Source organism: Artemia franciscana, chromosome 2, assembly GCF_032884065.1.
Source record: "Artemia franciscana chromosome 2, ASM3288406v1, whole genome shotgun sequence".
Classification (NCBI taxonomy): Eukaryota; Metazoa; Arthropoda; class Branchiopoda; order Anostraca; family Artemiidae; genus Artemia; species Artemia franciscana.
In genome coordinates this window covers 22248369-22275062 of record NC_088864.1, presented here as the reverse complement: position 1 = coordinate 22275062, position 26694 = coordinate 22248369, and the positions used below count along the sequence as shown (strand labels likewise).

The 26694-nt window shown below is 35.9% G+C and overlaps 2 protein-coding genes across 2 annotated transcripts in view; both read left to right on the top strand.

Moving 5' to 3' along the window:
- Positions 1-26694, top strand: part of LOC136038830 (procathepsin L-like) — a 216970-nt gene that overhangs the window by 127734 nt on the left and 62542 nt on the right. The window lies entirely within an intron of this gene.
- LOC136038809 (uncharacterized) lies at positions 9425-13927 on the top strand. Its single transcript, XM_065722195.1, has 3 exons — positions 9425-9496; positions 12092-12242; positions 13648-13927. The coding sequence occupies exons 1-3, from the start codon at positions 9485-9487 to the stop codon at positions 13827-13829; spliced, it is 345 nt and encodes a 114-aa protein (XP_065578267.1). The 5' UTR covers positions 9425-9484; the 3' UTR covers positions 13830-13927.

Genomic DNA, 26694 nt, shown 5'->3' with positions numbered 1-26694 from the left:
AGAGAGGGGGCGCTAGTTGCCTCTGATCTGTTTTGACTCTTTAAAAGTAAACTAGCACTTTCAATTTCCAATCAAATGAACCCTCTCTGAAGTTAATACGAGCACCCCTTCTATAAGAACCAAATAAGCCCCCAGGGCATAACTTACTACCCTTTCCCCCGGGTCCTGGGGGTTGTGCCTACCCTTGAGTTTTGTTATATGATATTTGAATTATTTTCAACAAAATAGCTATCTCAAAATTTTTATCGGATGCATTCGGGGAAAAAGCGCATGGGGGGCTAGTTGCCCTCTGATCACTTTTGACTCTTGAAATGACTCTAGAACTTCAGATTTCCAATTGAATGAGTCCCCTCTGAATTTTATACGACGACCTTTTCCGCGTTAGTGCTTCTGGAAAAAAATAATAATTAAACATTGGAGCCGTATGGCCTTTACTATAGACAACGCTATAGCGTTGCCTCTGAAATCTATCTGGAGTGGCGAATGTAAAAAATAACTCGATTTCGTTGCTTGCTTAGTTGTTAAATATATATATATATATATATATATATATATATATATATATATATATATATATATATATATATATATATATATATATACTACTACTACTAATAACTCACTGCAGCACCAAGCCGCCTGAGGCCAACACAGCTACGCACGCTCCTCCTCCAACCTAATCTATTTAAAGCCTCCCTCTTTACACCCTCCCAGGAAGTTCCCATTTCCTTTAAATCCTTATTTATGACATCCTCCCAACCCAGACAAGGACGACCTGCTTTCCGTGTAGCCCCAGACGGTTGGCCATAAAGGACAATCTTCGGTAATCTGTCATCCTTCATCCGTAGAACGTGGCCTAGCCATCTCAACCTTTCTTTCATTATAGCCCCAGAAAGCGGGATTGAACCACACTTTTCGTACAACCTACTGTTTGAAATACGGTCAGTCAGCCGGGTACCCAGAACAATCCGTAGGCAATTTCTCTGGAAAACATCTAGTAAATTTTCATCTGCTTTTCGGAGTGTCCATGCTTCAGAGCCATATTTGACCACTGTCATCACTGTAGCTTCCAATATTCTAATCTTGGTTTGTAGGCTTATCTTTCTATTCTTCCAAACTTTTTTTAACTGTGAAAAAACACCCTGAGCTTTAGCTATTCTACTTTTAACATCTTCACTGCTCCCACCATCTTTACTAATAATACTACCAAGGTAACTGAAGCTCCCAACCTGATCAATCTTTTCGTTACCTAAGGTCACCTGTTCATCTTCACTTATTCCTAACCTTAGTGACTTAGTCTTCTTAACATTAATTTTCAAGCCTATTTTAGCACCCTGAACTCGTAAAACCTCTAAAAATTCATTCATTTTGCTCACACTTTCATCTAATATGCTTAAATCATCAGCATAATCTAAGTCCAGGAGCGTTCTTCCTCCCCATTTGATTCCATGGTCTCCAATTGCCTTTCCTGTGCTCCTTAAGACGAAGTCCATCAAAATGATCCATATAAAGGGGGATAGAACACAACCCTGCTTAACTCCTGATTTAATACAAAACCAGTTGCTAACCTCATTTCCTACCTTAACCGCAGCAGTATTATTCTCGTACATAGCGCAAATCACTTTAATGTATTTTTCTGGTATACCATATAACGATAAGACCTTTGTTAACGCTGTTCTATCAACAGAATCGAAAGCTTGCTCATAATCGATAAAACTAAGGACCAAAGGTGTTTGACAACGAAGGGACTTCTCAATTATTAACCTAAGAGTGAAAACATGGTCGACACATCCTCTACCTTTTCTAAAACCGCATTGTTCTTCCCTTAAAACTTTGTCTACAGCATGTCTCAGTCTAAAAAGTATCATATTACTCAGTAATTTGCTACCTACAGAGACCAGACTAATGCCTCGATAATTCCGACATTCACTCTTGTCACCTTTCTTATACAGTGGTTTAATTAAGGTTTTCCTAAAATCATTGGGTACTTCCCCTTTTTCAAAAATCATGTTCATAATCTTCAGTAGCTTATTCCTAACCTCAGAGCCACCATATTTAAGGAACTCATTAATCATACTATCAGCACCTGGGGCCTTATTATTTTTTAATCCTTCTAGTACTGTCGCTAATTCTTCCTCACTAAACAAATCTTCCTTCACATCCAAGGTATCACAAACTTTTTCATTTTCATCTATATCTTTTCCTGCAACTGTATCTCGGTTTAGCACATTCTCAAAATGTTCCACCCATCTTTCTTTAACTTTTTCCTTATCACTAATTGTGACCCCATTTCTATCTTTAACTGGGACTAGTCCGGATCGGCTACTCCCTTTCAATTTATTAACATGCCAGTATAATATTTTACTATTATGCCGTCTAGCCGCATCTTCCAGATCCTCAGCAATTTTATCCATCGCCTCCATTTCACATCTCCTTAGTTCATATTTTAATGCTTTCTCCACTTTCTTTACATTCCTTTTGTTTTCATACGACCTATCGCTCAGATAATTCTTATACAAACCCCTTCTACTCTCTATTAAACCTAAAGCTTTTTCACTAATATTCCTAGTTGCTGTCTTAGTACTCTTCCCTAGGACACCATCAGCAACTTCACAAATTGTTTTTCTGAAATTATTCCATCCATCTTCCACATTGTCAAATTTTAAACCCTCAAGTTTAGTACTCAACTGTTCCTGGAATTTTTTTCTCAAATTTTCATCCTGAAGTCTACCAACATCATAACTTCCCGGGAGGGAGTTACTCTTCCGAAATTTCAGCTTTAAATTAACCTTAGACACTACTAGATGGTGATCTTTACTTTTAACATCAATAACGGCACTCCTATACACCCTAGTATCTTGTATTGATCCTGCTAGTCTTCTGTTTACAATAACATAATCAATAAGGTTTGCTGTCTTACCATCACGTGAATACCATGTCAACTTATGGGCCATTTTGTGACCAAACACCGTATTGGTTATAACTAGGTTGTTATACCTACAAAATTGCAAAAGCCTATAGCCATTACTGTTTTCTTTTCCTTCACCAAAATTACCTAGGCTAGGATACCATCTATCCCTATTTCTACCAACCTGGGCATTAAAATCTCCTAGCAAAAACACCATATTTCTACCTGGTACCCTGTCTATTTGCTCCTGTAACTGTAAGTAAAATTCATCTGAGTCACTAGTATCTCCATCAGTTGGTTCAATGGGGGCATATACTACTATAACTGATACCCTAAACTTTTTAGTCATAAAATGAGCAATTAGTATTCTATTATTAATACCTTCCCAGCCTAAACAAGACTTAGCAGCTTCCTTATTCATCATGAGCCCTACTCCCTGTCTATGTACCCCATCCTTCCTTCCTGAGTAAACAAATTCTATGTCACCTAATTTCATGCTTCCTACCCCTGGGATATGAGTTTCTGAAACTCCTAATAAATCCAGTTCAAACCGTCTGAATTCGTCAGTCAAAATGTCGATGCGATAGTCATTTTTTAACGTCGTAACATTCCAAGTTCCAATTTTCATGTTCTTTAAATCTTTGAAATTATTTTGGCCTCAAGAAAAGCAGTGATCCCGGATACCAGTGCAGGATGGGGACCAACATATCTTCTCAAGTCTACACCGAAGCGCTTAAGCCGGCTTAGAACCGGACAGCAAGAAGTCCCTGGGACCTCCAGTAAGTTGGAGGCTTTGTGCAATCCTGGGCCCATCTTGGTCACAACATGGTTTTCAGCACTTGGCGATGCTCTTCTATCAACAAGAGTCGAAATCCTGCACAGACAGTCCCAAGCCTATTACCTCCGACTCATTATATATTCATGCCTACAAATATTACCCTTAATGCTACTGCGGAGAAGAACCTTCGTCCCAATTCTAGAAAATGGATTTCTAAAAGAGAATGGAACAAAGCTGACTGGCCTCTTTATTTTTCTACGCTTGTTAGCCTTCTATCAACGATTAAAGTCCCTTTTAATCTGTTGTGTACAAGCGTTGGGTCCCCACAAGCCAGAATTCAGCTTAATATTTATTATAGCCACATTGTATCGTGCTTAAAGAGGTCTGAAGAAGTAGCTGTTCCCCTATGTCGCTTTAGAGCAAAAACAAGAAGTTCAATTTGGAAGAATGACCCAGAGCTCAAAACAATAAAAAATCGGGCTAAGTTGTGGCTAAAAATTTGGATAGCTTGCGGCCGCCCCTTAAGGGGTAATGTTTTCGATATTAAACAAAGAACAAAGCTTGATTTTAAACGCTATCTTCGAAAAATTAGGTACAATGGTGCTGAATTTCCTAAGTCTCCTAGCCAGTGGAAAAAAGTGATCAATGTCGCGAAGTTTGATAGATCGCCTACGGCTGACCGAATCCCTAATGTATCATGGATCAATCATTATAGTAACATTTTCGATACAGTGATATGTGCGGTTCATTTTTGTTTTGCCAAGCTCTGTTCTAATCTGTTGCCTAACAAAATCATTCAAGGTCATGTACCTCCCGTTAGTGTTGACCGTGTCAAAAGAAGTGTAGAGAGACTTAAATCGAAATCTTATGATATAGACGGGATCAGTGCTTTTCACCTCAACACCGATTCGGAGGAATTAGTTTATCACTTGCAGTTACTTTTTCAGATGTGTTTATGCTCTTCTTTAGTCCCTGATTCTTTTTTAGTTGGTAACATTACGTCAATTTTGAAACGCGGTAAGGACCCAACTAGTTGCGCTTCGTATAGGCCTATTACGGTTGCTTGTACTTTAAGTAAAGTATTTGAATATGTTTTGCTCCCTGATCTCCTGTCTAATGTAGATTATATGTCTAATCAGTTTGGCTTTAAGCCGTATATAGGATGCCAACATGCTCATCGTGCTATAGTTTCGCTATTACTTGAAGCGCATAAAAATGGTTTTGAGGTTCATTTTTGTGCACTCGATGTTTCAAAGGCTTTTGATTCAATTTGTCATAGCCAACTTTGGTATTCTTTAATCCAACTTGGTGCAAATGTGTCTATTATATCAACTCTTCGTTTTTGGTATGCTAATTCATATGTTCGACTCAAGTCAGGTGACACCTACGTTGGTAATATCCCCATCCGTTCTGGTCTTAGGCAAGGAGGAGTCTTATCCCCTTATCTTTTTAATGCTTGTCTTTATTCTGTTTTGCCACGTATTAATCCATCATGTTTTTTAGGCCTAACTAATCTTTCGTACATTGCATATGCAGATGATTTACTTTTGATCAGCCGCACTAAATCTAGCCTAATTAAGTCGACCCAGCTTGTTTCTAAGTCTTTTGAGGAAATCGGCCTCAAACTTAATACTGAAAAATGTGAATATTTAGTTTTTAATGCTAAGCATCAAAGTAGTGATCTTGATTGTGGTTATTTTTCAGTTAAGCTCGTTTCTTCGATTCGGTGGCTTGGTATTAGTATTTCTTCATCTTTATCGGCTTTTCGATCCTGTGGGCTAAATGATATTAAAAGTAAACTTAAAAAAGGGTACGCGAAAATTGTCCCGAACCGAGGCAGATTTTCACGAAAGGCTTTATCCAGACTTTATTCTACATATTGCGATCATTCTATATTGTTTCTTTCCGGTTTGCGCCCGTTGTTTAATAATCAAGATTTGCAGGGCATAAGAGTTATGTATTTTCGTTATTGTAAATATTTATTGTATCTGCCGCGTTCTTATAGAAATCAGAAGATTATCAGAAAGTTTTGTGCCACTGATATTATTTTCGTTTATAAAAAACTCTATGCTAGATTAGGTGCTGAGGCCTCTCAACGCTTGGGCCCTTACCACCCTTTGATGAGACTGTATTAATTGTATTGTTTGTGTTATTTCGTTTTTCTTTCCTTAATGTTTTTACTCCGCTTAATTTGTCAAAACAAGCGGGTAACAAATAAATTATTATTATTATTATTATATATATATATATATATATATATATATATATATATATATATATATATATATATATATATATATATATATACGCTATTGTGTATATACTGTACAAAATATATTGTTTAACATATGCAATATAGTGCATAATTATATTGTATTTGTTACACTATCGTATATACAGTTATATTTTGAAAACATCTCCCCTTATCTTAGCAGCCCTCTATTCTCCAAGAAGCTCTCTCTGTAATGCATCACTTTACGGCTACACTTCCCCACATTGCTAATATCTAACTGGTAATTATTCTTTAAGGAATTCAACCATCCATTCGTTACCTCTTATCCAATTAAATAAAAAAAAAGTCTTTTGAAATGAAAGTAAGGAGCGACATTAAAACTTAAAACGAACAGAAATTACTCCGTATATGAAAGGGGCTTTTCCTCCTCAACGCCCCGCTCTTTACGCTAAAAGTTTTTTTATTGTTTTAAAAAGTAGAGTTGCGAGAAAGAATCAAACTTTAGCGCAAGGAGCGGGGTGTCGAGGAGGAAAAGCCCCTTTCATATACGGAGTAATTTCTGTTCGTTTTAAGTTTTAATGTCACTCCTTACTTTCATTTCAAAAAACTTGTTTTTTTATTTAATTTCTGAAAGTTTTTGAATTAATGCATGTCTGATTTTGGCTCTCCGTACGTAAATTATTAAAATGAAATTTGCATATTAATTTTTTTTTTTTTGGCTAAATGGCTTTCTCTTAGTTTTGATCAGACGATTTTGAGAAATAAGGGGCGAGGAAGGAAGTCTAGTTGCCCTCCAATTTTTCGGTTACTTAAAAAGGCAACTAGATCTTTTAATTTTTAACGAACGTTTTTATTAGTAAAAAATATACGCAACTTAAGAATTAACTTACGTAACAAACTTTTATATTATTATATTTTTGATTATATATATGAAGGGGTTGGTCCCCTCGTTAATACTTCGCTCTTCACACTAAATCTTGTTTTGTCCCAATCCTTTAAGAATGACCCCTGAATCAGAAAGGCCGTAGAATAAATAGTTGAAATTACTTAAAAAAATTTTAACATAAAGAGCGAAGTATTTATCTCCTCCTAAATACCTCGCTGTTTATGCTAAAGCATTTTTAGAACCCCTCATATGCGGAATAATCTCTGTTCGTTTTAATGCTTCTCCTTACTTTCAATTGAAAAAACTTTTTCATGTTTATATTTTCATTGTTTTTTTTTTGTTTTTTTAACAGTAATGCTAGAAAATCCTGCGCCATTTTCATTGAATTTCTCTTCCCCCATGAAATATTCCTCCAAGGAAAGATCCTCCCATATAGCCCCCTCCCCTGAACCCCACACCCAAACCAAAAAAATCCCCCTGATAACGTCGGTACACTTCCCAGTAACCATTACTGTGTGTAAACATTGGTCAAAATTTGTCACTTGCAGCCCCTCCCCAAGGGACTGTGGGGGGTAAGTCATCCCCAAAGACATAGTTATTATGGTTTTCGACTATGCGGAACAAAATGGTTATCTCAAAATTTTGATCCATTGACTTTGGGAAAAAAATTAGCGTGGGAGGGGGCCTAGGTGCCCTCCAATTTTTTTGCTCTCTTAAAAAGGGCACTAGAACTTTTCATTTCCGTTAGAATGAGCCCTCTTGCAACACTCCAGGACCGCTTGGTCGATACGATGACCCCTGGGGAAAAAACAAAAAAACAAACAAACAAATAAACACGCACCCGAGATTTGTCTTCTGGCAAAAAATACGAAATTCCGCATTTTTGTAGATTGGACCTTGAAATTTTTTCTATAGGTGTCTCTGATACGCTGAATGCGATGGAGGGATTTTCATTAAGATCCTAAGACTTTTAGGGGGTGTTACCCCCTATTTTCCAAAATAAGGCAAATTTTCTCAGGCTTGTAACTTTTAATGACAAAGACTAAATTCGATGTAACTTATATATTTAAAATCAGCATACAAATCCGATTCTTTTGATATATCTTTTAGCATCGAAATTCTGTTTTTTAGAGTTTCGTTTACTATTGAGCCGGGTCGCTCCTTGCTACAGTTTGTTACCACGAACTGTTTGATTCCCAAAAATATCCTCCCTCAAGTCTTTCGATTGCACGTAAAATGCTCCAGATCATCATTATCTCCAGATATCGGCAAAAGATACTTATATCTATTTTACTTCTGAAGTGCCGGGGATGCTTATATATATATATATATATATATATATATATATATATATATATATATATATATATATATATATATATATATATATATATATATATATATATATATGTATGTATGTATAAGTATATAGTTATGTTTTATCGAAATTTTCTTCTTGTGAGGCCAAATTTGGCCTCAGGCGGCTTGGTGCTGCCATGAGTTGTTAGCAGTAGTAGTAGTAGTAGTGTCCACTTACAATAAAAGTGCAAAAAAGCAGAGTACCAAATAATTTGCTGAGAGATCATATTGAAAGCTATGCAATATTTGTTTTCTGAAAAGGGGCCATGACAAGGAAAAGAGTGAAACTGCGAGAGCTCTTTTCGGACATGCACACATCTATTTGGACTTTGGGTTTCCCATAGAAAGGAGATACAGATACTTGGTGTAACTCCTTCCCTACAAGTCCTTTGCCGATAGTTAATTTGATTAATGTACACCTCATAGTCACAATAAATGTGCATAATTGAAAACATTAACAGACAAGATATTTTTTTAAAGCGGGTCCTTAAGGCAAATATGGCAAAAATTTGGCGTGATGGACAACTATAGCAAGCTTAAGTGGTTGTGTTCCGGAAAAAAATATTTGTCCAAATAGGTCAGGTTCGAATTTCACTTAGACTAGCTTGCACTTACAAAAATAAACGAGGTCTGTACTATAATAGTAGGACAATCAAATATATTATATTCAATTAAGTATCAGTTACCAATTGATAATGGTCAAACAATTGTCATATATATTATTTGATAGTAACTATGTATTTAGAATTTTGTGAATACTTATTTGGAAAAAAAGGAGAGGGGCGTGAGACAGGCTTACTGACTCCCTGAAAGACCTGAAATACACGAAAGTGCAAAATTTGGCAAAATTTAGATAAAGTACAACGCTTTACTGCCAAAACTTTTTTACATATTATCTTCTTCCAGTACGATATTTTTGCAAACTCATCCCAATGGACAGTTTTTTACACGATTCCAAGCATTTCGCGATCTTTATATGCTATAGCCATGACTTGCAAAACGTGCACAATAAAAATAGAAACTAAATCAAGTGTCTCATTAGTTTCTTAAATCCAGAATCTGTGAAACTACTATTTTGAGTAATTAACTCTGATTAAACCAGTAACTCGACCTAGATAGAAGATAACAATTCATTAATAGTGAATAATGACAGCATAACTGACCGAAGATCAAAGTCAATTAGCTTTGAATTTTCTCGAAAACTTTCGTGCATGAAAGCTGTGTAGTTTAAAAGCCGTAGGGCATAACTATTTTTAAATATATAAACTTTCATCTGTCATTTTCAGTAATAGTTTTAAGTTTTGTCTTGCTAGTGAAACAATGGCTTGCTTGGTTAGTCTGAATATTTCAATTTTTAACTTTCTCTCTTGTAAAAAAAACGGGCCTGTAGGGGAGTAGGAGGAGCAAGGAATGAATTTGCTTTCACTCCCCTTAAAATAAAAAATTGCAAATACATGATCATACAGGAAAAAGATGATAATTTTTTTCAAAAACCGTTTTGCCTTTTCCCCTCCTCCAAAAAGTCTTTTGGGCTCCAAACCGCTTTGTCTTTTCCCCTCCTCCAAAAAGTCTTTTAGGCTCCCTCCATAAAATATTTACAAAGGCTCATTTTTATAACAATTTTTGGGAACAAGAGATGCTGAAATGAATAAACAAGAAATTTTGCTTAATATTAAGTATTTGTAATGTGCAGGTACCATGGAATTGTAACGCTGAAAACTTTATTAGTATCTTAAATTTCAAAACATCGAAATATTATAAGATCCTTATCTAAATTCACAATAGAGAAATCAATTTGATTTTTTTTTGTTCTTTGCACGCAGATCTAGCAGAATTTTTTTAATAGATTTTATAGCAGTATTTTGATCCCCCTGCACTGTGCAGACTGCACAAGAAATCAAAGAATTTGTAGCAAAAACGCTTTTCTAATAGATCAAATCATTAATTCCATCTAAAGAGATGCTATCCTGCACCTTCTGCTAGATAGTATACCTGAGAGTAGTATAAACTGCTCCATCAGTGTTCTTTGTGATATTTTGCTGTTCTTTATACAATTCTTAGAAAAAAATGGCTGACCTTTCTTTTGTTATCGGCTATTCCATGTAATAGGTATAATTGGCTCACAATGGGAACTTTTTTCTCCTTATTATGAAATTTAAATAAAGTAAAAATAAGCTGCTTATGAGAAGGGGGCAACAAAAGTAAATGCATTGGATTTAAAGAAAAAATTTGTATATTTGTTATACCTAAATGCGTTGGAGTTAAAGAACAAATTTTTATATATATATTTTTTTTTTTATTCAATATCATATCTAGACTCTCTCATTAATTTATATTTTTGGCCTTACCACAAAAGATGCATGTAATTTTTTTTAATATTAAACTTTAATTTTAGTACCTGGTTTGGTATCGTGTTCTATGTTTTATCAAAGATCATATCAACTAATATTTTTGATAGCTACTAAATGATTGACTCCAAAAATTCGTTAATTTCTCTTTCAAATCTTTATTCAACTTGGGCAGCTAAAATATTAGCATTTAGTTTTAAATATACTGATTTCAATTATACAATGAACATATAAAGACTTTCTTAGTAGCACATATTCCCGTAAATGGTCTGAATCCCTTTGAAACAAAAATTGGGATTCTGCTTCAGAACACTTACCACAGTAAATGGGTTCCCAAGAATGTGTCAATCTTGTTTTTGTTTATATTCGGAATACTTCAGTGTATGTCTGCATAAGAGGACACGTGCTAGTGAAGGGGCCTTTGGACTCCCCTTTGCAATTTCAAACTTTTGACGAGCCATAGCCTAATTTGTTGTAATTTTCATAGTGTTTATCATTTATTTCAAGACCAGCCCTTTCTCTTTTTTTAGGACATTTTAATAAAGTAATAAGTTGATTACTTAATGAGAGAAGAGCAAACAAAAGTAAATGCTCTCGAGTTAAGATTTTTTAAATTGTTATTTTTTTATTCAGTACGATATCTAGTTTCAGTACTTGTATGATAAACGCCCTACCGCTCAAGTTGTTCATTAATTGAGGCATTTTAGAGCCGTTTTTTTTCTTTAATTTCACCTTAGCGAGAGACAGGACAAAGATAAGTGACAGAATAGATGGAAAACATATTATTTGGGCAATATATTTGCACATTAGGGGGGTGGGGGGGAAGTATTTGGACAGAATTGAGTTAGAAAACAATTCTCACTTCATAATTTACAGAATAATTGTACTAATTTGCAGAACAGTGGTATATTGTACCATTAACACATTTCCCATAAAGACCCACTATACTTTACCCCACCCTACGCTCTAATGTGCCAATATGTAGCCCAAATGTATTTCTAAATTATTATATTTTTGTCTTAGTTTGGTATATTTTATTAGGATTGAGCGTCAGAGAGACATATTAGAAGAACATTAGGTAGGGCGTACGTCATACAAGTACCCTAATTTCTATCATTAATTTATATTTTTGACCGTACCACAAAAGATGCACATACATTTTTTCATATTACAGTTTTTAAGTGAAAATAAACAGCAGACCTTGATTTGGAAATGTTGTGTAACTAATTAATGAGAAAGTAAAGCATTTCCACTAAGCTTTCTGAAAGGTTTATAGCAGAAGTTCATTAACATCTTTTCTTGTTGATAAATTTTACTCTTACTTATCTTCAAATTTTCGACAAAAACGAGCAGGCATACACAATGGGAGAAGGGGAAACTTTGTGTGGTTTGATGGCACAATTTCTGGTATTTTCATATGGTCTGTCCCATTATGTACTACTTGTAACATTGTGTAAACAACTAAGACGAATAATATTTATCAAAAGCTAGTCAAATATTCTCCTTCATGTTTCTTGCATCAATAACATTAGGAATAATCAAATTTTGGCCAAATACTAATTGTTTACTCCTCTTTTAGAAGCTTGTTGCCCTTTGTCTCTTGGGTGCTGTTGCCCTCTCATCTGCCCGCCCTAGATTTGTTGCTATTCCGATTGAAGATCTTCAATATCTTAGTTTCAATGGTGTCCCCCTTCAGCCATATCCCCAGGTCAACCACCGTGTGAGAAGGGGTAAGTAGTGTTTTATTTTTTCCAAACTGCCCATCATAGGTCATACCTTTAGGGTTCATAATAATGCGAACTATGGAAATTACCAAAACATAAGCTTTTAACACTATGGTAAACAGCTATGGTAAAAACCCTCTATATCACTTGAAAAATTTTTGACAACACAGCGCAGTTTCGTATACACTCGTATACAATTATTTACCAAGCTATAAATTGTAAAGTTTTGTTTAAGTCACAAAAATAGATTTTTATCATATTAAGTCTTCAATTTATTATTACGAACATTCGCATAATAAAAAATGTGAGTTTAACAGGAGCAGGCACTTGCGCAGAGGTGGGGTGAACTGGGCCTTTTTCTCATCCCAAAATATCATGATTTGTAAGATTTGCCTCATCATTTTTCTAGATTATCTATATTAGCTAGTTTTTTTGCCTTTTGACTTTCCCTAAAATGTTACCATTTCCCAAAATAAATTCTTGTATTAGATCAGAAAATTTTTTAATGAGTAGTTGACATTTGAATGAAAGTAACAAAGTTTCTATCGTTTGTGTTTTTTCTCGGTAATGATGTTAACTTTGTTGGAGGAAGGTAATGATGTTAACTGGAAGAGAAGAAGGTAAGACTGGGTAGTTAATCCCTAGAAAACATTGACCTCGGTTTCATTAGTTAATCCCTAGAAACCTTGATTTGATTTTAGTAGCCATAGAAACAAATACAGAGTAAATATAAAAGTAAGGTAAAGAATACGGCATTGGACTTTACAGTCCCTATTAGGGTTACTGATTTTCGTTTCTTGGGCCTTCAGCCAGGAGGTGCAATGGGGGGCTGGGGGCCACCCATCTTGTGATCAAATAAATTTGATATTATTTACTAGTGTAATTTCATTTTCTGGTCAAAAATGACTTAGAATTGCATTAGAAAGGTCTTAGTAAACCTTTCAATTAAATAAATTACAAACTTCGAATACAATTAGTAGTAGAACAATACGGGTAGGATTCACTGTTAAATTCATTGTTTAACGTGGCTCAAGTACAGTGGTGTCGATAAAGGAGGAGCAAAAGGGCATGTACCCACCATATTTTTTTGTAATTTTAGAAACAACTTTTTTGGGGGACATTTTGACTGAAAAACGCCTTTTTGTATGTTCATTGAATAATTGTAAACAATCAATTTGTCTCCTCCCCCATAGATTTTCAAAAAGAGACTAACCCCAGAATCAATTTATTAAATTGACTCTGTTGCTCAAGTATCCAGTTTTCTAATTTCACAATATCATCATGATTCACTCTATCCTTACCACATTTTCTCTTTGTCTGCTTGTTCTTAGAAAACCATAAGGCTTTCTTCAACAATGTTGACCTATGTCAATGTCATTTAACCAAACTGCACGAAATATTTCTTTTCTAGCTGCCTTCCCTGACGATGCTGATGTTCCTATCCGTCCTCGTTCCGCAGGAGACTCTTCTTATGCAGCAAGTGGCTATGGCGGTAACGATTATGTAGACTATGGTGCCTATACTGGTGGCTATGGAGCTTTTGGATGGTATTCAGACCACCCTGTTGGAGGCGGATATGGTGGTTATCATTAAATTCTAGTCGAGACACATTAATTTATATTTTTGCGTGCAACTGAAAAAAATTTCTACGAAGCTAATTTTTCAATAAACAAAAAGTAAAATCAAGACAAGTATTATTGCTCCTTGATAAAATTAGGAAACATAGGCGATGTGTATGAGCCAGTTAGGGATTAGAACAGCATTAGATCACTCAAAAGCTTATAATCAGTAATAGCTTGTGCTTGAAGTAGATACCTGCGAAGTAGTGTCAAAACCAAACTGAATTTAGGCGGTTGGATGTCAAATCAAACTTGGAATATAGGAAATAAAAGCTGAAATCCCAAAACTTCTTCAAGAGAATTTGAGAATTATATCCTTAATTGTATAAGTGTGACTTCAGATAAACACTTAAAGACTAAAAAAATTCAGATACTGAGGCATTTTTGACTCATTTTCCCGCTTGTGAAATAAATTCCAAAGAGAAGAGATAGCCAATAGTTTTTTCGTATGCATCGTTCTGAGTTCTTTATTTCACAATAAATTTCATAAGCAAAAAGCTACTTCAAGACGATCTCCCCATAAGGCCACCTTAATATTTCCCGAAAATAACAAGCTAGTTAGGGGGTAGCACATCATTTCACCGCAATTAAAAATCTAATTCAATCCAAAAGACATCAACTCCAAGGGAAACCGGAAAAAAATATTTACTAGCTAGAATTTCTCCAACATAAACGAGTGGCAGCTTCGTGCAAACTCTGAGAGCGTGTTCTAGATCTTGTTGGAAGCTGTCTGAGGGTTGAAGTCAGACCTCACTGATGGAGTGTGAAGAATCTGTAAAGTGTTGGAAGTGCGGAGATGATAAGTCGATTGATCAGAAAACAAAGATATATTATTACATAGGGCAGCAGGGAGATGGCCGTGCAGAGAGATTTCAAACCAAGCAGGGGTTTAAGTGAAGATCGGTTAGTTTCCTAAATAAGGGTCCTTGCTATATCATTAATTTTTGAAAGTGACATCAGAGACGAGGGAAAAGTTGACATCCAAATAACAGAACAATATGAAACATAAGACTGAACTAGGATGCAGAAAAAGATTCTAAGAATCGACCCTGGAAATATGTGTTTGAGCTTTCTAAGGACTCCGAGACTCCTGGAGACTTTCATTTTAATCAGGTAAGCATGATGGTTGAAGGAAAGATTTTCGTCATACAAGATACCTAGGAATCGAACGTAACTATCCTTAGTTTTACTTAGAGAACCTCTTTATATGTGTATATCATTTAAGTCAGGGCAAGCCTTTGAGACTCTGAAGAAAATGAGAAAATATGACTCTCCAACATTTAAGGCAAGATAATTTACATCAAATTACTGGATAACTCTTTCAAAAAGGGCAACCATCTTTGAACAAAGATCAGGCTCAGTTCTACCAGTTGTGCCAAGAGTACCGTCATCAGCAAAAGCAATAAGTGCATCCGGTAAGGACGAACTCCTGTCACAATTGGTGACGGATACTGGTTGACAAAGAAGAAAGCGAATGGTAGGATTTAAATTTTTAACCGCTTTGATAAGGTCATTGACGTAGATTAAAAAGAGTGTAGGCCCAATGACATATCTTTATGGAACTCTACACTCTATTCCAGAAAGGTCAGAAAAGTGTGGATCAACCGAGATGACTCAACCAGATAAATATGATAGAAACCAAGAATAGGCATTACCTCTTATTCCAATAAGGGTCAGTTTTAAAAGAAGAATCATGTGTGTTAATGAGTCAAATGCTTTTCGAACATCGAGAAGAAGAGCAGCAGGTATCAAACCAGAGTTAAGAGCTGAATATCGACAATTTGTTGAAAAGGCTCAGTCCAGTATTTCGCCCTAAAAACAGACTGAAAATCATGAAAAAAGAGTTTAGAATTAAGAAAATCAACAAATCAAGTCGAGAAAATTTTACTAAACACTAATAAAAGAGGCATGGGACGATAATTTGCAGGATCATTCTTTGATCTACCTTTAAAAGGAATAATAACATGAGCACGGTTTAAAGCACTTGGAACGACACCATTTTCAAAAGAAAGATTGACAAGTCTCGTGAGGGCAGACACTATGACAGGAAGAATGCACTTTACAACCTTAGTCGGAATACGGTCTGGGCCAGAAGATGAAGAGCCCCTCAAACTATTGACAATTCAGGCTATTTCAGCTTCAGAGACAGGTTTCAATACTATTGATTTAGGACAAGCCAGTCCACGTTAAGACCTAAAATCAGGTAGAGAAGAAGAAGGACTTATAGAAGAGGCTGTAGTTTTGCCGATATTAGCAAAATAGGAAGTAAACGCAACTTGAACTAATAGCTCACCCTCTACATTTTTGCCGTCCATCACAACGCTTGAAAGGACAGAAGGAGGCGTAATAGACGGCCTGATAACAGAATTGATTACTTGCAATGTCTTTACCGCAAGTAGATAATTTTCTATAATAAAGTTACTATTTAGCCTTTCGGCAAAGTGAATTGTAAACTCTTCTATAAACTTTGAAATGTTGAAGCCGAGAATCATGCGAAGATGGTTTAGAAGACATGTAGGCCTTCAAAAGATTATTTTTGTTCCTCGAACTTTTAAGGAGTCGAGGAGTCATCCAAGGATTCAAACGGAATGTTCTTTTCGATGCCGGATTCGACTGAGTGCATACATGTATTCAAGGTAACTTCTTTCAAAAAATCATAAAACAAATTAAACAAAGAATCTATATCAGATTCATTTTCAGAAATAATCCACGAACGACCCACCAACTGTGACCTAAGAAGATGCAAACCCTGAGCATTAAATTTTAAAGAGGAAAAACCAGCTCCTTGGCTCCTCCTAGGCAACAGATCAGAAAAATCATGCATGGAAAAAGCAGGAAAATGGTCTGAGATATCACTTGTCAGTACAGAATTTTACACCAACGTCAACAATGAAAAAATATTATCAAGCAAAGAAGCTGTAGTATTTGATATGCGAGTTGGAATGCATGCAGAAGGTAATCTTTCACAAGTGAGCATTGATGAAAGAAAAATCCAAGGACGAGGATGACTTCCGGTCACACTAATTAAGGTTGAAGTCACCCATAATGACAAGCTCACATGAATGTAGTTGGATTATTTCCAAAACCTCATCAAGAATCTGAAAGAAAGAGGGAACAGACCCACTAGGAGACCGGTATACATTACCAGCAATCAAATTTTTAGCTTGGGTTTTAATCTCAATAAATATGGATTCAAATATTCCTTCTTCATTTCTTGACAGTTCAGGTCTAACAGAGTACGAAAGATATTCCCAAGCAAGGCCACCCTTAGCCATCCTAATTCGATTCAAATATTCTATATTGTACCTAGGGAGATCCAATAGGGATTCGTTTGTCAAATCAAGGAAAGTCTCACAAAGACCAGTAAAATCAGGGTGGCCACTAAGCACTATTTTTTCAACTCATCAAACGAAGAACAAAGACCCTGAACATTAAGCTGAGGCAGAGAGAAACTGCCATCTCGTTTGGATACTCAGATCTAAATCCGACACATACTTACTACTGAAAAACAAAAAAAAAACTAAATCTCACAATCCAGGAGAAAAAATCCATTTATTATAACTTAAGAAAAAAAAACACTAACAAACATCAACCAAATAACTAAAAAATGAACGAATCACACTAATTTAACCATCACCTGCGACTAACACACCGGAGGAGAGAACCACAGAGACTGTATAACTAGATAGTTTAAAGGGATCGAAACACGAGTCCTCAATTCGCAAACAAGTCTTACTCTTAGAAGACTTTTTCGCTTCTATCCTTACACTAATCCGTTTCGTCATTACTCGGGTTTCAGCAACTTTTGTTGAAGTATCAGATGACGTACGCAGATTGTAGCCGAAAGATAGCATTTCTTTCCTACGGTGTGCCAATTCACGCGGGAGATCAGAAGTGATGCTTTTCCCAGATCCTTTCAGTTTACCGCAATTTTTCATAATAGCGTCTTTATCTGCTAAATTAGCCAGTCACGAAAACCGGTTCAACCATTGCTGTAGTCATGGATATTGCCCTAGTATTAGAACCCGGAGGTTTATTTTTATTCAAACGATAGCACTTCCCAAAGGGCATTGAATGCGCCTTACTGACTCTACTTTCAGGGAGAAACTCACGAGCAGCATTTTCTGAGTTATTTATTACTTCGGCTTTGAGAACCGTATGTTCTTCTTTAAGCTCCAAATTCTTATTTTGCAAAGCCTCAATCCCCTTTTCCAGGCTAAGAATCTTCGTTATAAGCTCAGTGTGTTTCTGATCAAACTATGACTTCCTGAGACATCATAAAATTATTCAATAATCTCCCCTAGATTGGCTAATAATCAGATCATAAATCCATTAATCAGACCGACTGGCATGGTCACCGTATTACTGAAATAAATTCAAACAGCACAAAACAGCTAACAACTATCCTACATATGAAATAGCATTCACCGGCGCGCACTAGCGGAATGAATGCTGGCAAGCGACATCAGCATAGTATATTGAGATAAGCCTTTGATAAAATATCGACCGTTTTGGATTTGAGTTGTTAAGCAATAGCAGTTTGCAGGCTGTTTCCAATCCTTTACAATACGCATCAGACTATCAGTTGATCAAGGGCATCACAAGCAAAATGAATTGGGAGAGGGGAAGGGGTCCTTGAATTTTACCAGCTCCTTGGTCAATCTTACTGACGGCTGTTATTCCAAATATAATTAATGTGGGGCCTGGTATTTCATACCCTATACCATGGAGAAGGATTACTTCTTGTGTTATTTTACCACAAGAAACATTTACACAACTATGTTGTCACTTAGCAAGGGTAGACAATTTTGAGGCTTCAACGGTACTGGATAATAAACTCTTGGATTTGTCTGAGAAAAAATTGGAGAGTTTAACTATTTGTACCGTTCGTTAATCGCAGGTTTTCCTTATTTAACTGAACCAAATCCACTCCTAGGGACCACTATTTTATAGCTTATATTATTCTTTGGTTAGCAAACGGTTTTACTCTCGGCGCACGGAATATGGTAATAGATTAAAAGTGTAACAATGCGTTATACATGCTATATATATATATATATATATATATATATATATATATATATATATATATATATATATATATATATATATATATATATATATATATATATAGTTTTGATTTATCGAAATTTTCTTCTTGTGAGCCCAAATTTTTGATCTGCTGTTCACATGGTACAAATTAACCTCTTGCAGTACAGTTTTGGTCGGAACACTGATATAGCTTATTTTAAAGCATTGGCAACAGGGCTAACCAGCCGGGTACATTACTAAGTAAGTAAGTAAGTAAGTAAGACGGCACTAGACACTTAAGGTCCAAACCGGCGGTGCTGATCTCCGTTTCATGGCCCTTCAGCCAGGAAGTGCAGTGGGGGGCTGGAGGCCAACCATCCTGTGTTTTCACACACCCTTCCTGCTTACCTTCCCCAGATTTCTCCAGATACCCATTTAGAGCTGGGTCGACTCTGGCGGAGCTTAGTCACACCGCTGACTCTCGTAACAAACTAAATAACTGGTCACAACTGGGATTGAACCCTTTCCTTGAAAATTTTTCAAGGAAAGCATTGACAGCATTCGGCAGTGACATGTCAGAAAACAAGTAATTAACCTCCTCTAAATTGGGTATTGGTCATGGCAGAATTCTAAAAAAAATGGTCAGTCATCGTTAAGATCATCTCACGGTGATCTGCTGCGAGGCTGACATTGCTAAGGAGCTTAAACCTGACGAGTTGCTAAGAATCTGGTATTCTACCTAGTCTATACATATATATACCACTTTGTACCAGAACCTCTAAATTGTACCAGAAACGGTACAATTGTATTGCGTTTTCAACGCTGCTGACCAAACTGCTATGACTACTAAACGTCATCAAGACGTTTTGTGTCAGATATTTTGTCAATATAATCGTCAATTTTCCTCAATCCAACTGCTTCATTTATTTTATTAATCTTTTAACCCAATTTAGAAATTGAGCTGGAAAAACCACTGCATTTACTAACTGAGAACGAGGACTCGAAAGGTCGAGGATTTAGCTAAGTATATACGAAAATCAAATATTTTTGGATATACCCCACCTTATGATTGATACAATGAAAACTCACAAGGTATCTTTTTGTGATTTTCTTGGTTGCTAGTTTTAGGGGATGAATTCATCTTCTCTATGAATTGCCCAATCACAGCGTTCCCCTAAGAAAATACTAGCTCACAATGGAAAAAAATTGATGACCAATTACAACTAATTTCCACACGAAATTAGCATTTATAAACCTTGTGATAACACAGTTCTTAACGCTAGTCAAGGGTAAATTTGAATCTGCCATGTCTTTTGGCTAAAAAAAAACTATTAAAACTTCTTCGCATGCTGACCAATGGTCTGTGTGGCGTAGGTACCGATCTCTTGATTTTCTTCCTTCGGCCGAGAGTGCAATGCGTGGTTGGGATTCATCAGGAATTTCTTGTGCTTTTCCCCTAGATTTGTCCAGGTACCCATTTAGAGCTGGGTCGACTCTGGCTGAGCTTATAGTCACATCCTTGACCCCCGTTCCATACCTACAATTTAGATCTTGTGTTTTTGCCAATTATTTTTCGGCTGTCTCATTTTCGTAACGTACTACATACATAATATTTAATTTTTCAATTCGCTACTCTTAGTTTGGACGTAGCATGTAACGGAGACAGTTATGAAAATAGTGACCACAAGGTAAGACGTGGCGCAACAGTTATTATAAATAAGGAGCTGCAATAGAAGCTGGTATTCTAGGGTTAATATGTTCTGAAATTTGCATGTTGTGGCCACCTGTGAGTGGGGGAAAAATTATGAACGCATTTGAAATATCAGAATAAAAAAACGTCATCAAGAAAGGTTTCAAAAGTTTCAAACTCCTAAAAAAAAAATTCTGATCAGCTATTTGATGTCGGTGGTAAAAGTTACTTTAGAAACACAACAAAATGTACAACGATAAGAGCCATTTTAATTCTAAAAGGAAAACAACTGCAAGGAAAATACAACAAAATCAATTTAAGCAGTATTTGTGTGAACTGTGTATGCAATAAAGAAAAATATGATTGCATTTTTAAAAGAAGTTTAATACAAGTAAAATGCTGCTTATGCCAACCGCATACAACTCCAAGTTCGCTGCTTAATTTCCAAAGATGCAAATAATTGGAAAATAACGTCATATTCAACCTCGTTAAGAAATATAAAAAGGATTGTTTTGGCAACATATGATCCTTGATTAACTAACAAAAGAAGGGAGGTGAACAGGACTAGGACCAGAACCTGAATTACAAAATATACAAAAAACAAAAAACAATACAAAAAAAATATAAGCTTTTTAAGGGTTTGGATCCAACCATATTCAAGTAGAACCTTTCCGTGAATCATTGCCCCTCCTCCTTTTTTGGAGAGTATTTGCAGATTTTTACCGAATGGTCACGTGAGTATTGAAGTATTTTTATGCATAGATTAAGGGAACTAGATTCACTGATTACACTAGCAGATTCAACTAAAAAAAAAACTCAATAAAGATATAATTTGTCTTCTGAACGACAATTCAACTGAAATTCCAACGTTTTGGTCTTTGAAGAAAACATGTAATTACACTTAAACAAAAACAAATATTTTTTCGCACTTGCATAAGACAATTATAGCCTAAAATCTAAGAAAAGAAAACACTCGTCTTTAGATAGCACATATTTGAAAGCAGCATGGACTGAGATACATATATAAATATACAGAGAAATTTTTGACTGAAATTTATCTAAGGTTAAAAGCAGTGCTTCTATATCTCCAATAGGGTTTCCCCAATTTCCCAAAAATATTGACTTCTCTGAAAGATCACCGCAAATTAAAGTTCGTAAATACAAAATAGCTAACACGAAATATAAATAGTTAATTTCTGTTAACGACAATTTTCGGGGAACCCAATTTTCTTCCGGAAAAATTAGGGTATTGCGGAAGCCCTACTTCAAAATGCGACACTTAATAAGTCCTATATTCTCAATTCTTTAATCCATTCGCCTTAATGTTGCTAATTTTGTCCGTCATAAATTTCTTCTTTGAAGAAATTCTAAAATTCTTCTAAGAAAGACGTAATTAAGCCGGCGTTCTTGAGAAGAAAACAAAGCCGACAAACTCAAAAACGAATATTCCAATAAAAGTGAATGGATTGTTTCTTGTTTGCAAGATTAACCTTTTGTAGTTTTTTTAAACCATAAGCAGCATTCTCTTTGATACAATCTGTATCCTTTATACATAAAATTAATTTTGTTTGGCTAATTCTCGACAGTCAGCGTTTGTAGTTCAGAGAAGCTTATTTCTACATTTCCAAGACTGTGCTAATTAACAAATCCAAGCAAAAAGATCTTTATTCGATATATCAATTGGCCCCTTCAAGGTCAAATTGATTTTTCTTTTCAATCTTAGTGTCAAAGCGCTCAATTTACCTAACTGTATAAGCTCACAGCAATATTCTTCAAAAATTAGATTTAAAACCAAAATAAATTTGAAATTTATCCGATGGTTAAAATAATTTGTTTCAGAATACAATTTGACAAAATCTATACTAAATTGTGTTTGAGCCCACTCTCTATTCTCAAACACAAACAATGAATATTTTTGTGTTTCTACCACCCGACGGGTATTTGAATATACCTAAACGCAAATATAAAAACTTGCGAGACACCCTCTTCTCAAATTTTCTCCGAAGTTTCACAAGCTCATACAGTTTGGTTTGTCAACAGGTTATATCGTCAAAAAATAAAACAAGGACCATAAGGATGTTTTTCGATTATAATCCAATAATATCAGTCGAAAAACGACTTCGTGCGTCCAACATAAGGACGTTGTACGGCATCATTAATTCAAGGCGGTATCACTGATATCACAAGGCTAAAACAGACGAAAATTTTCACTGCGCGTCATTTTTGCGCAATCAAAGTTTTGGAATTTTATTCTTTCCAAAAAGAACTGGGTGTCCCCCCCCCCCCACTAAGGCCAACGAATCCAATCCTTTTTTTTGTAATGCAGATTCTAAAGCCTGGGCCAAAAGAATAATAAGGTTGCTGCTAGCTCACAGTTTTGCGGGTTTTATTTTAGCTGAAACACTAGAAACCCCACAGTAACCCTTTTTGTAAGATCTACGGGTGATAGGAATAATCCAGTCAAAAAGCAGAACTTAAGATATAATTTTTGGATTTAGCATACAAACTTTTATTAAGCAGAAACTTTGAGCAATGAAAATATTCTTTTCACTTTACATTGCACTTTTTATTTTGGCATGAACATTCTTTACTTATTAAAATTGTTTTTATTATTTCTGGAGCCGAGGGTTTTTATTGTTTAACCGGATAGATTAGAACGGTTGATGATCACAGTGCATAGGCTGGGACGTAGTGATCTAAGAGGTTGTCCCGATCAAATAAAAACATTAGCCTAGATTATAACATAGGAAAATTAACATAGCAGTGGATTTGTGAACATTAACAACAAAGGGATTCGATACCTTAAAATAATGATTTAAGGTCAGAGTCAGCTGACCGTCTCAAAGAAAAAGGGTTCATTAACAAATTTTTCCCAGCACCACAGCGAACTCCCCAAGCAAACTTACATTAAAAATTCTGTTACAATCACCATAAAGTCTGAAAAAAGTCAACTTAGTTTCTCAGCATAATTAGTCATGCTAACAGGTCTAGAAGCTCTAGAAGAAAGGACTAGCTAAATCACAAAAAGTTAAAAACGGTTCAGATCATATAGTACACAAATCCTACCAAAAGAGACAAAGGATCAAGCAACGTAACTCAACAACACTTCCAGATAATTGCACAAATGGTGTCAATATAAACAGGAATTGTACCGAGAAAAACAATTGCTTTCTAAAACAGGTTTTTTCTAAGCTTTATATATGATATTTGCGACCAACAGAGAGCTGCCAGACAAAGATTTACTGAAATTTGAAAATGAGTTCGATGCGCTAGTGGAAAGTGTTTCTGGCTAATGGTTTAAGCAAAAAATTCTAACTATTACAATCATGGCTTTAAGGCAACCTACGAACTTTCACTGGCTTTTTCATTTTGTAAATAATATTATTTTTGAAAACCCTACAAAATCATCTTGAAATGACCGCAAGTCATAATGAGAGACTACAATGCTTCAATGCAGAGCAAATGTATAATCCCGCAAATAATGAACGTTTTTTTTTTTCAAAAATAGAACGAACATACAAAATCTGTAACAACAAGCGAAGCAGCGAACTAAATAAGATAACAAAGCCTGAACGTTTAAGTTTCGCATCGTAAACCCTTATCGGAAGAAAAAACGAGATTAAAGAATCGAAGCATACAAGAAAAAAAAAATATAAAACCAGCTAAAATACACATTAAAAAACTAAAAAAAAATTGCCAGAGGGGCTAAACGCTCCTTTAATAACTTGAGATAGCGTGCCAACACAGCTGAAGATGAATCAAGCGAAAATACCTTCGCTGTAAAAGAATTGAAACACCTAAAATGCACAGGTAAAACGCAAGTATATTTTTCTCCCTATAGGAAATTCTAACCCCTCAATGCGTTTTGATTGACTCAGCTTGAATTAGTTTTTTTTCTATTTAAATAGAATAAAAATATAAATCTGTAACAGCGGGCGAAACTTCTAATTAAGGTAGCGAACTAATAAAATAAGAAAGCCTGAATATTTCCGTTTCACATCTGGTTACCTTTATAAAAGAAAACAAGAGCTAAGAGCTCATATGGCGCTTGTGACGAGGCCAGAAGAGCTAAGAGCTAAGAGCTCATATGGTATGAGCTCTAACAGAATTCTAAGAATCAATATATTGATTTAAAAGGACAATCAGAGGCTTAATGCCGGTCGGGATTTAAAATAAAAGCTCTGATTCATGATGCCCTTCTAAATATCAAAATTCATTAAGATCCGATCACCCACTCGTAAGTTATAAATACCTCATTTTTTCTAATTTTTCCTCTTCCTTTAGCCCCCCAGTTGATCGAATCTGGGAAAACAACTTTATCAAGTCAATTTGTGCAGGTCCCTGACACGCCTACCACTTTTCATCGTCCTAGCACGTCCAGAAGCACCAAACTCGCCAAAGCACTGAACCCCTCCCCCCAACTCCCCCAAAGAGAGAGAGTCCAGTACAGTTACGTCAATCACGTATCTACGAAATTTGCTCATTCAATCCACCAAGCTTGATCCCAATTCCTCCACTCTAAGCACTTTCCAAGATTTCTGATTTCCCCCTCCAACTCCCCTCAATGTAGGTTTTGAAATAAGAGCTCTAAGACATGAATTTCTTCTAAATATCAAATTTCATTAAGATCCGGTCACCCGTTCTTAAGTTAAAAATACCTCAATTTTTCTAATTTTTCCAAATTAACACCCCTCAGCTCCTCCAAAGAGATCGGATCCGTTCCAATAATGTCAATCACGTATCTAGAACTTGAGCTTATTCCTCCCATCAAGTTTCATCCCGATCTCTCCACTCTAAGCGTTTTCCATGATTTTAGGTTCCCCCCCCAACTCCCCCTGATGTCACCAAATCCGGTCAGGATTTAAAATAAGAGCTTTGAGACAAAATATCCTTATAAATATCAAATTTCATTAAGATCTGATCACCCGTTCGTAAGTTACAAATACCTCATTTTTCCGAATTACCCCTCCCCCCAACTCCACCAAAGAGAGCGGATCCAGTCCGGTTATGTCAGTCACGTTTCTTAGACTTGTTTTTATTCTTCCCATCCAGTTTCATTCTCATCTCTCCGCTTTAAGTATTTTCTAAGATTTCCGATCCCCCTCCCCCAACTGCTCCCCAATAACGCTGGATCCGGTTGAGATTTAAAATAAGAGATCTAAGTCACGATGTCCTTCTAAATAGGAAGTTTCATGAAGATCCGATCACTCTTTCGTAAGATAAAAATACGTCATTTTTTCTCATTTTTCAGAATTAACCCTCCCCCCTCCAATTCCCCAAAAAAGAGCGGATCCATTCCAATTATGTCAATCACGTATCTAAGACTTCTGCTTATTTTTCCCACCAAGTTTCATCCCGATCCCTCCACTCTAAGCGTTTTCCATGATTTAAGTTCACCCCCCCCCCCAAACTCTCCCCAATGTCACCAAACCCGGTCGGGATTTAAAATAAGAGCTTTGAGACACAATATCCTTCTAAATTTCATTGAGATTTGATCACCTGTTTGTAAGTTAAAAACACCTCATTTTTTCTAATTTTTAAGAATTATCCCCCCCCCCCCCCAACTACCCCAAAGAGAGCGGATCCGTTCCGGTTATTTCAATCATGTATCTAGGACTTGTGCCTATTTTTCCCACCAAGTTTCATCCCCATCCCCCTACTCCAAGTGTTTTCCAAGATTTTAGGTTTTCCCCTCCCAACTCCCCCCAATGTCACCAGATCCGGTCGGGATTTAAAATAAGAGCTCTGAGACACGATATCCTTACAAACATCAAATTTCATTAAGATCTGATCAACCGTCCGTAAGTTAAAAATACTTCATTTTTTCAATTTTTTCCGAATTAACCGGCCCCCCACTCCCCCCGAGATGGTCAAATCGCGACTATTTATAATTTAATCTGGTCCGATCCCTGATGAAACTGCCAAATTTCATCGTCCTAGCTTACCTAGAAGTGCCTAAAGTAGCAAAGTCGGGACCGACAGAATTTGCGATTGCTATATGTCACTTGGTTAATACCAAGTGCCATAAAAAGTAGTTTAAACAACTGAAACATACAAGAAACAAAAACCCAAGAACGAAAAACTAAAAAGAAACAACCAAAACACATATTAAAGTTTC

Bases quoted from the DNA above. Each gene is read 5' to 3' on its own strand.
- LOC136038809 (XM_065722195.1), top strand. The intron at 12,243-13,647 runs GTAAGTAGTGTT...TTTCTTTTCTAG, and splicing joins CAACCACCGTGTGAGAAGGG to CTGCCTTCCCTGACGATGCT.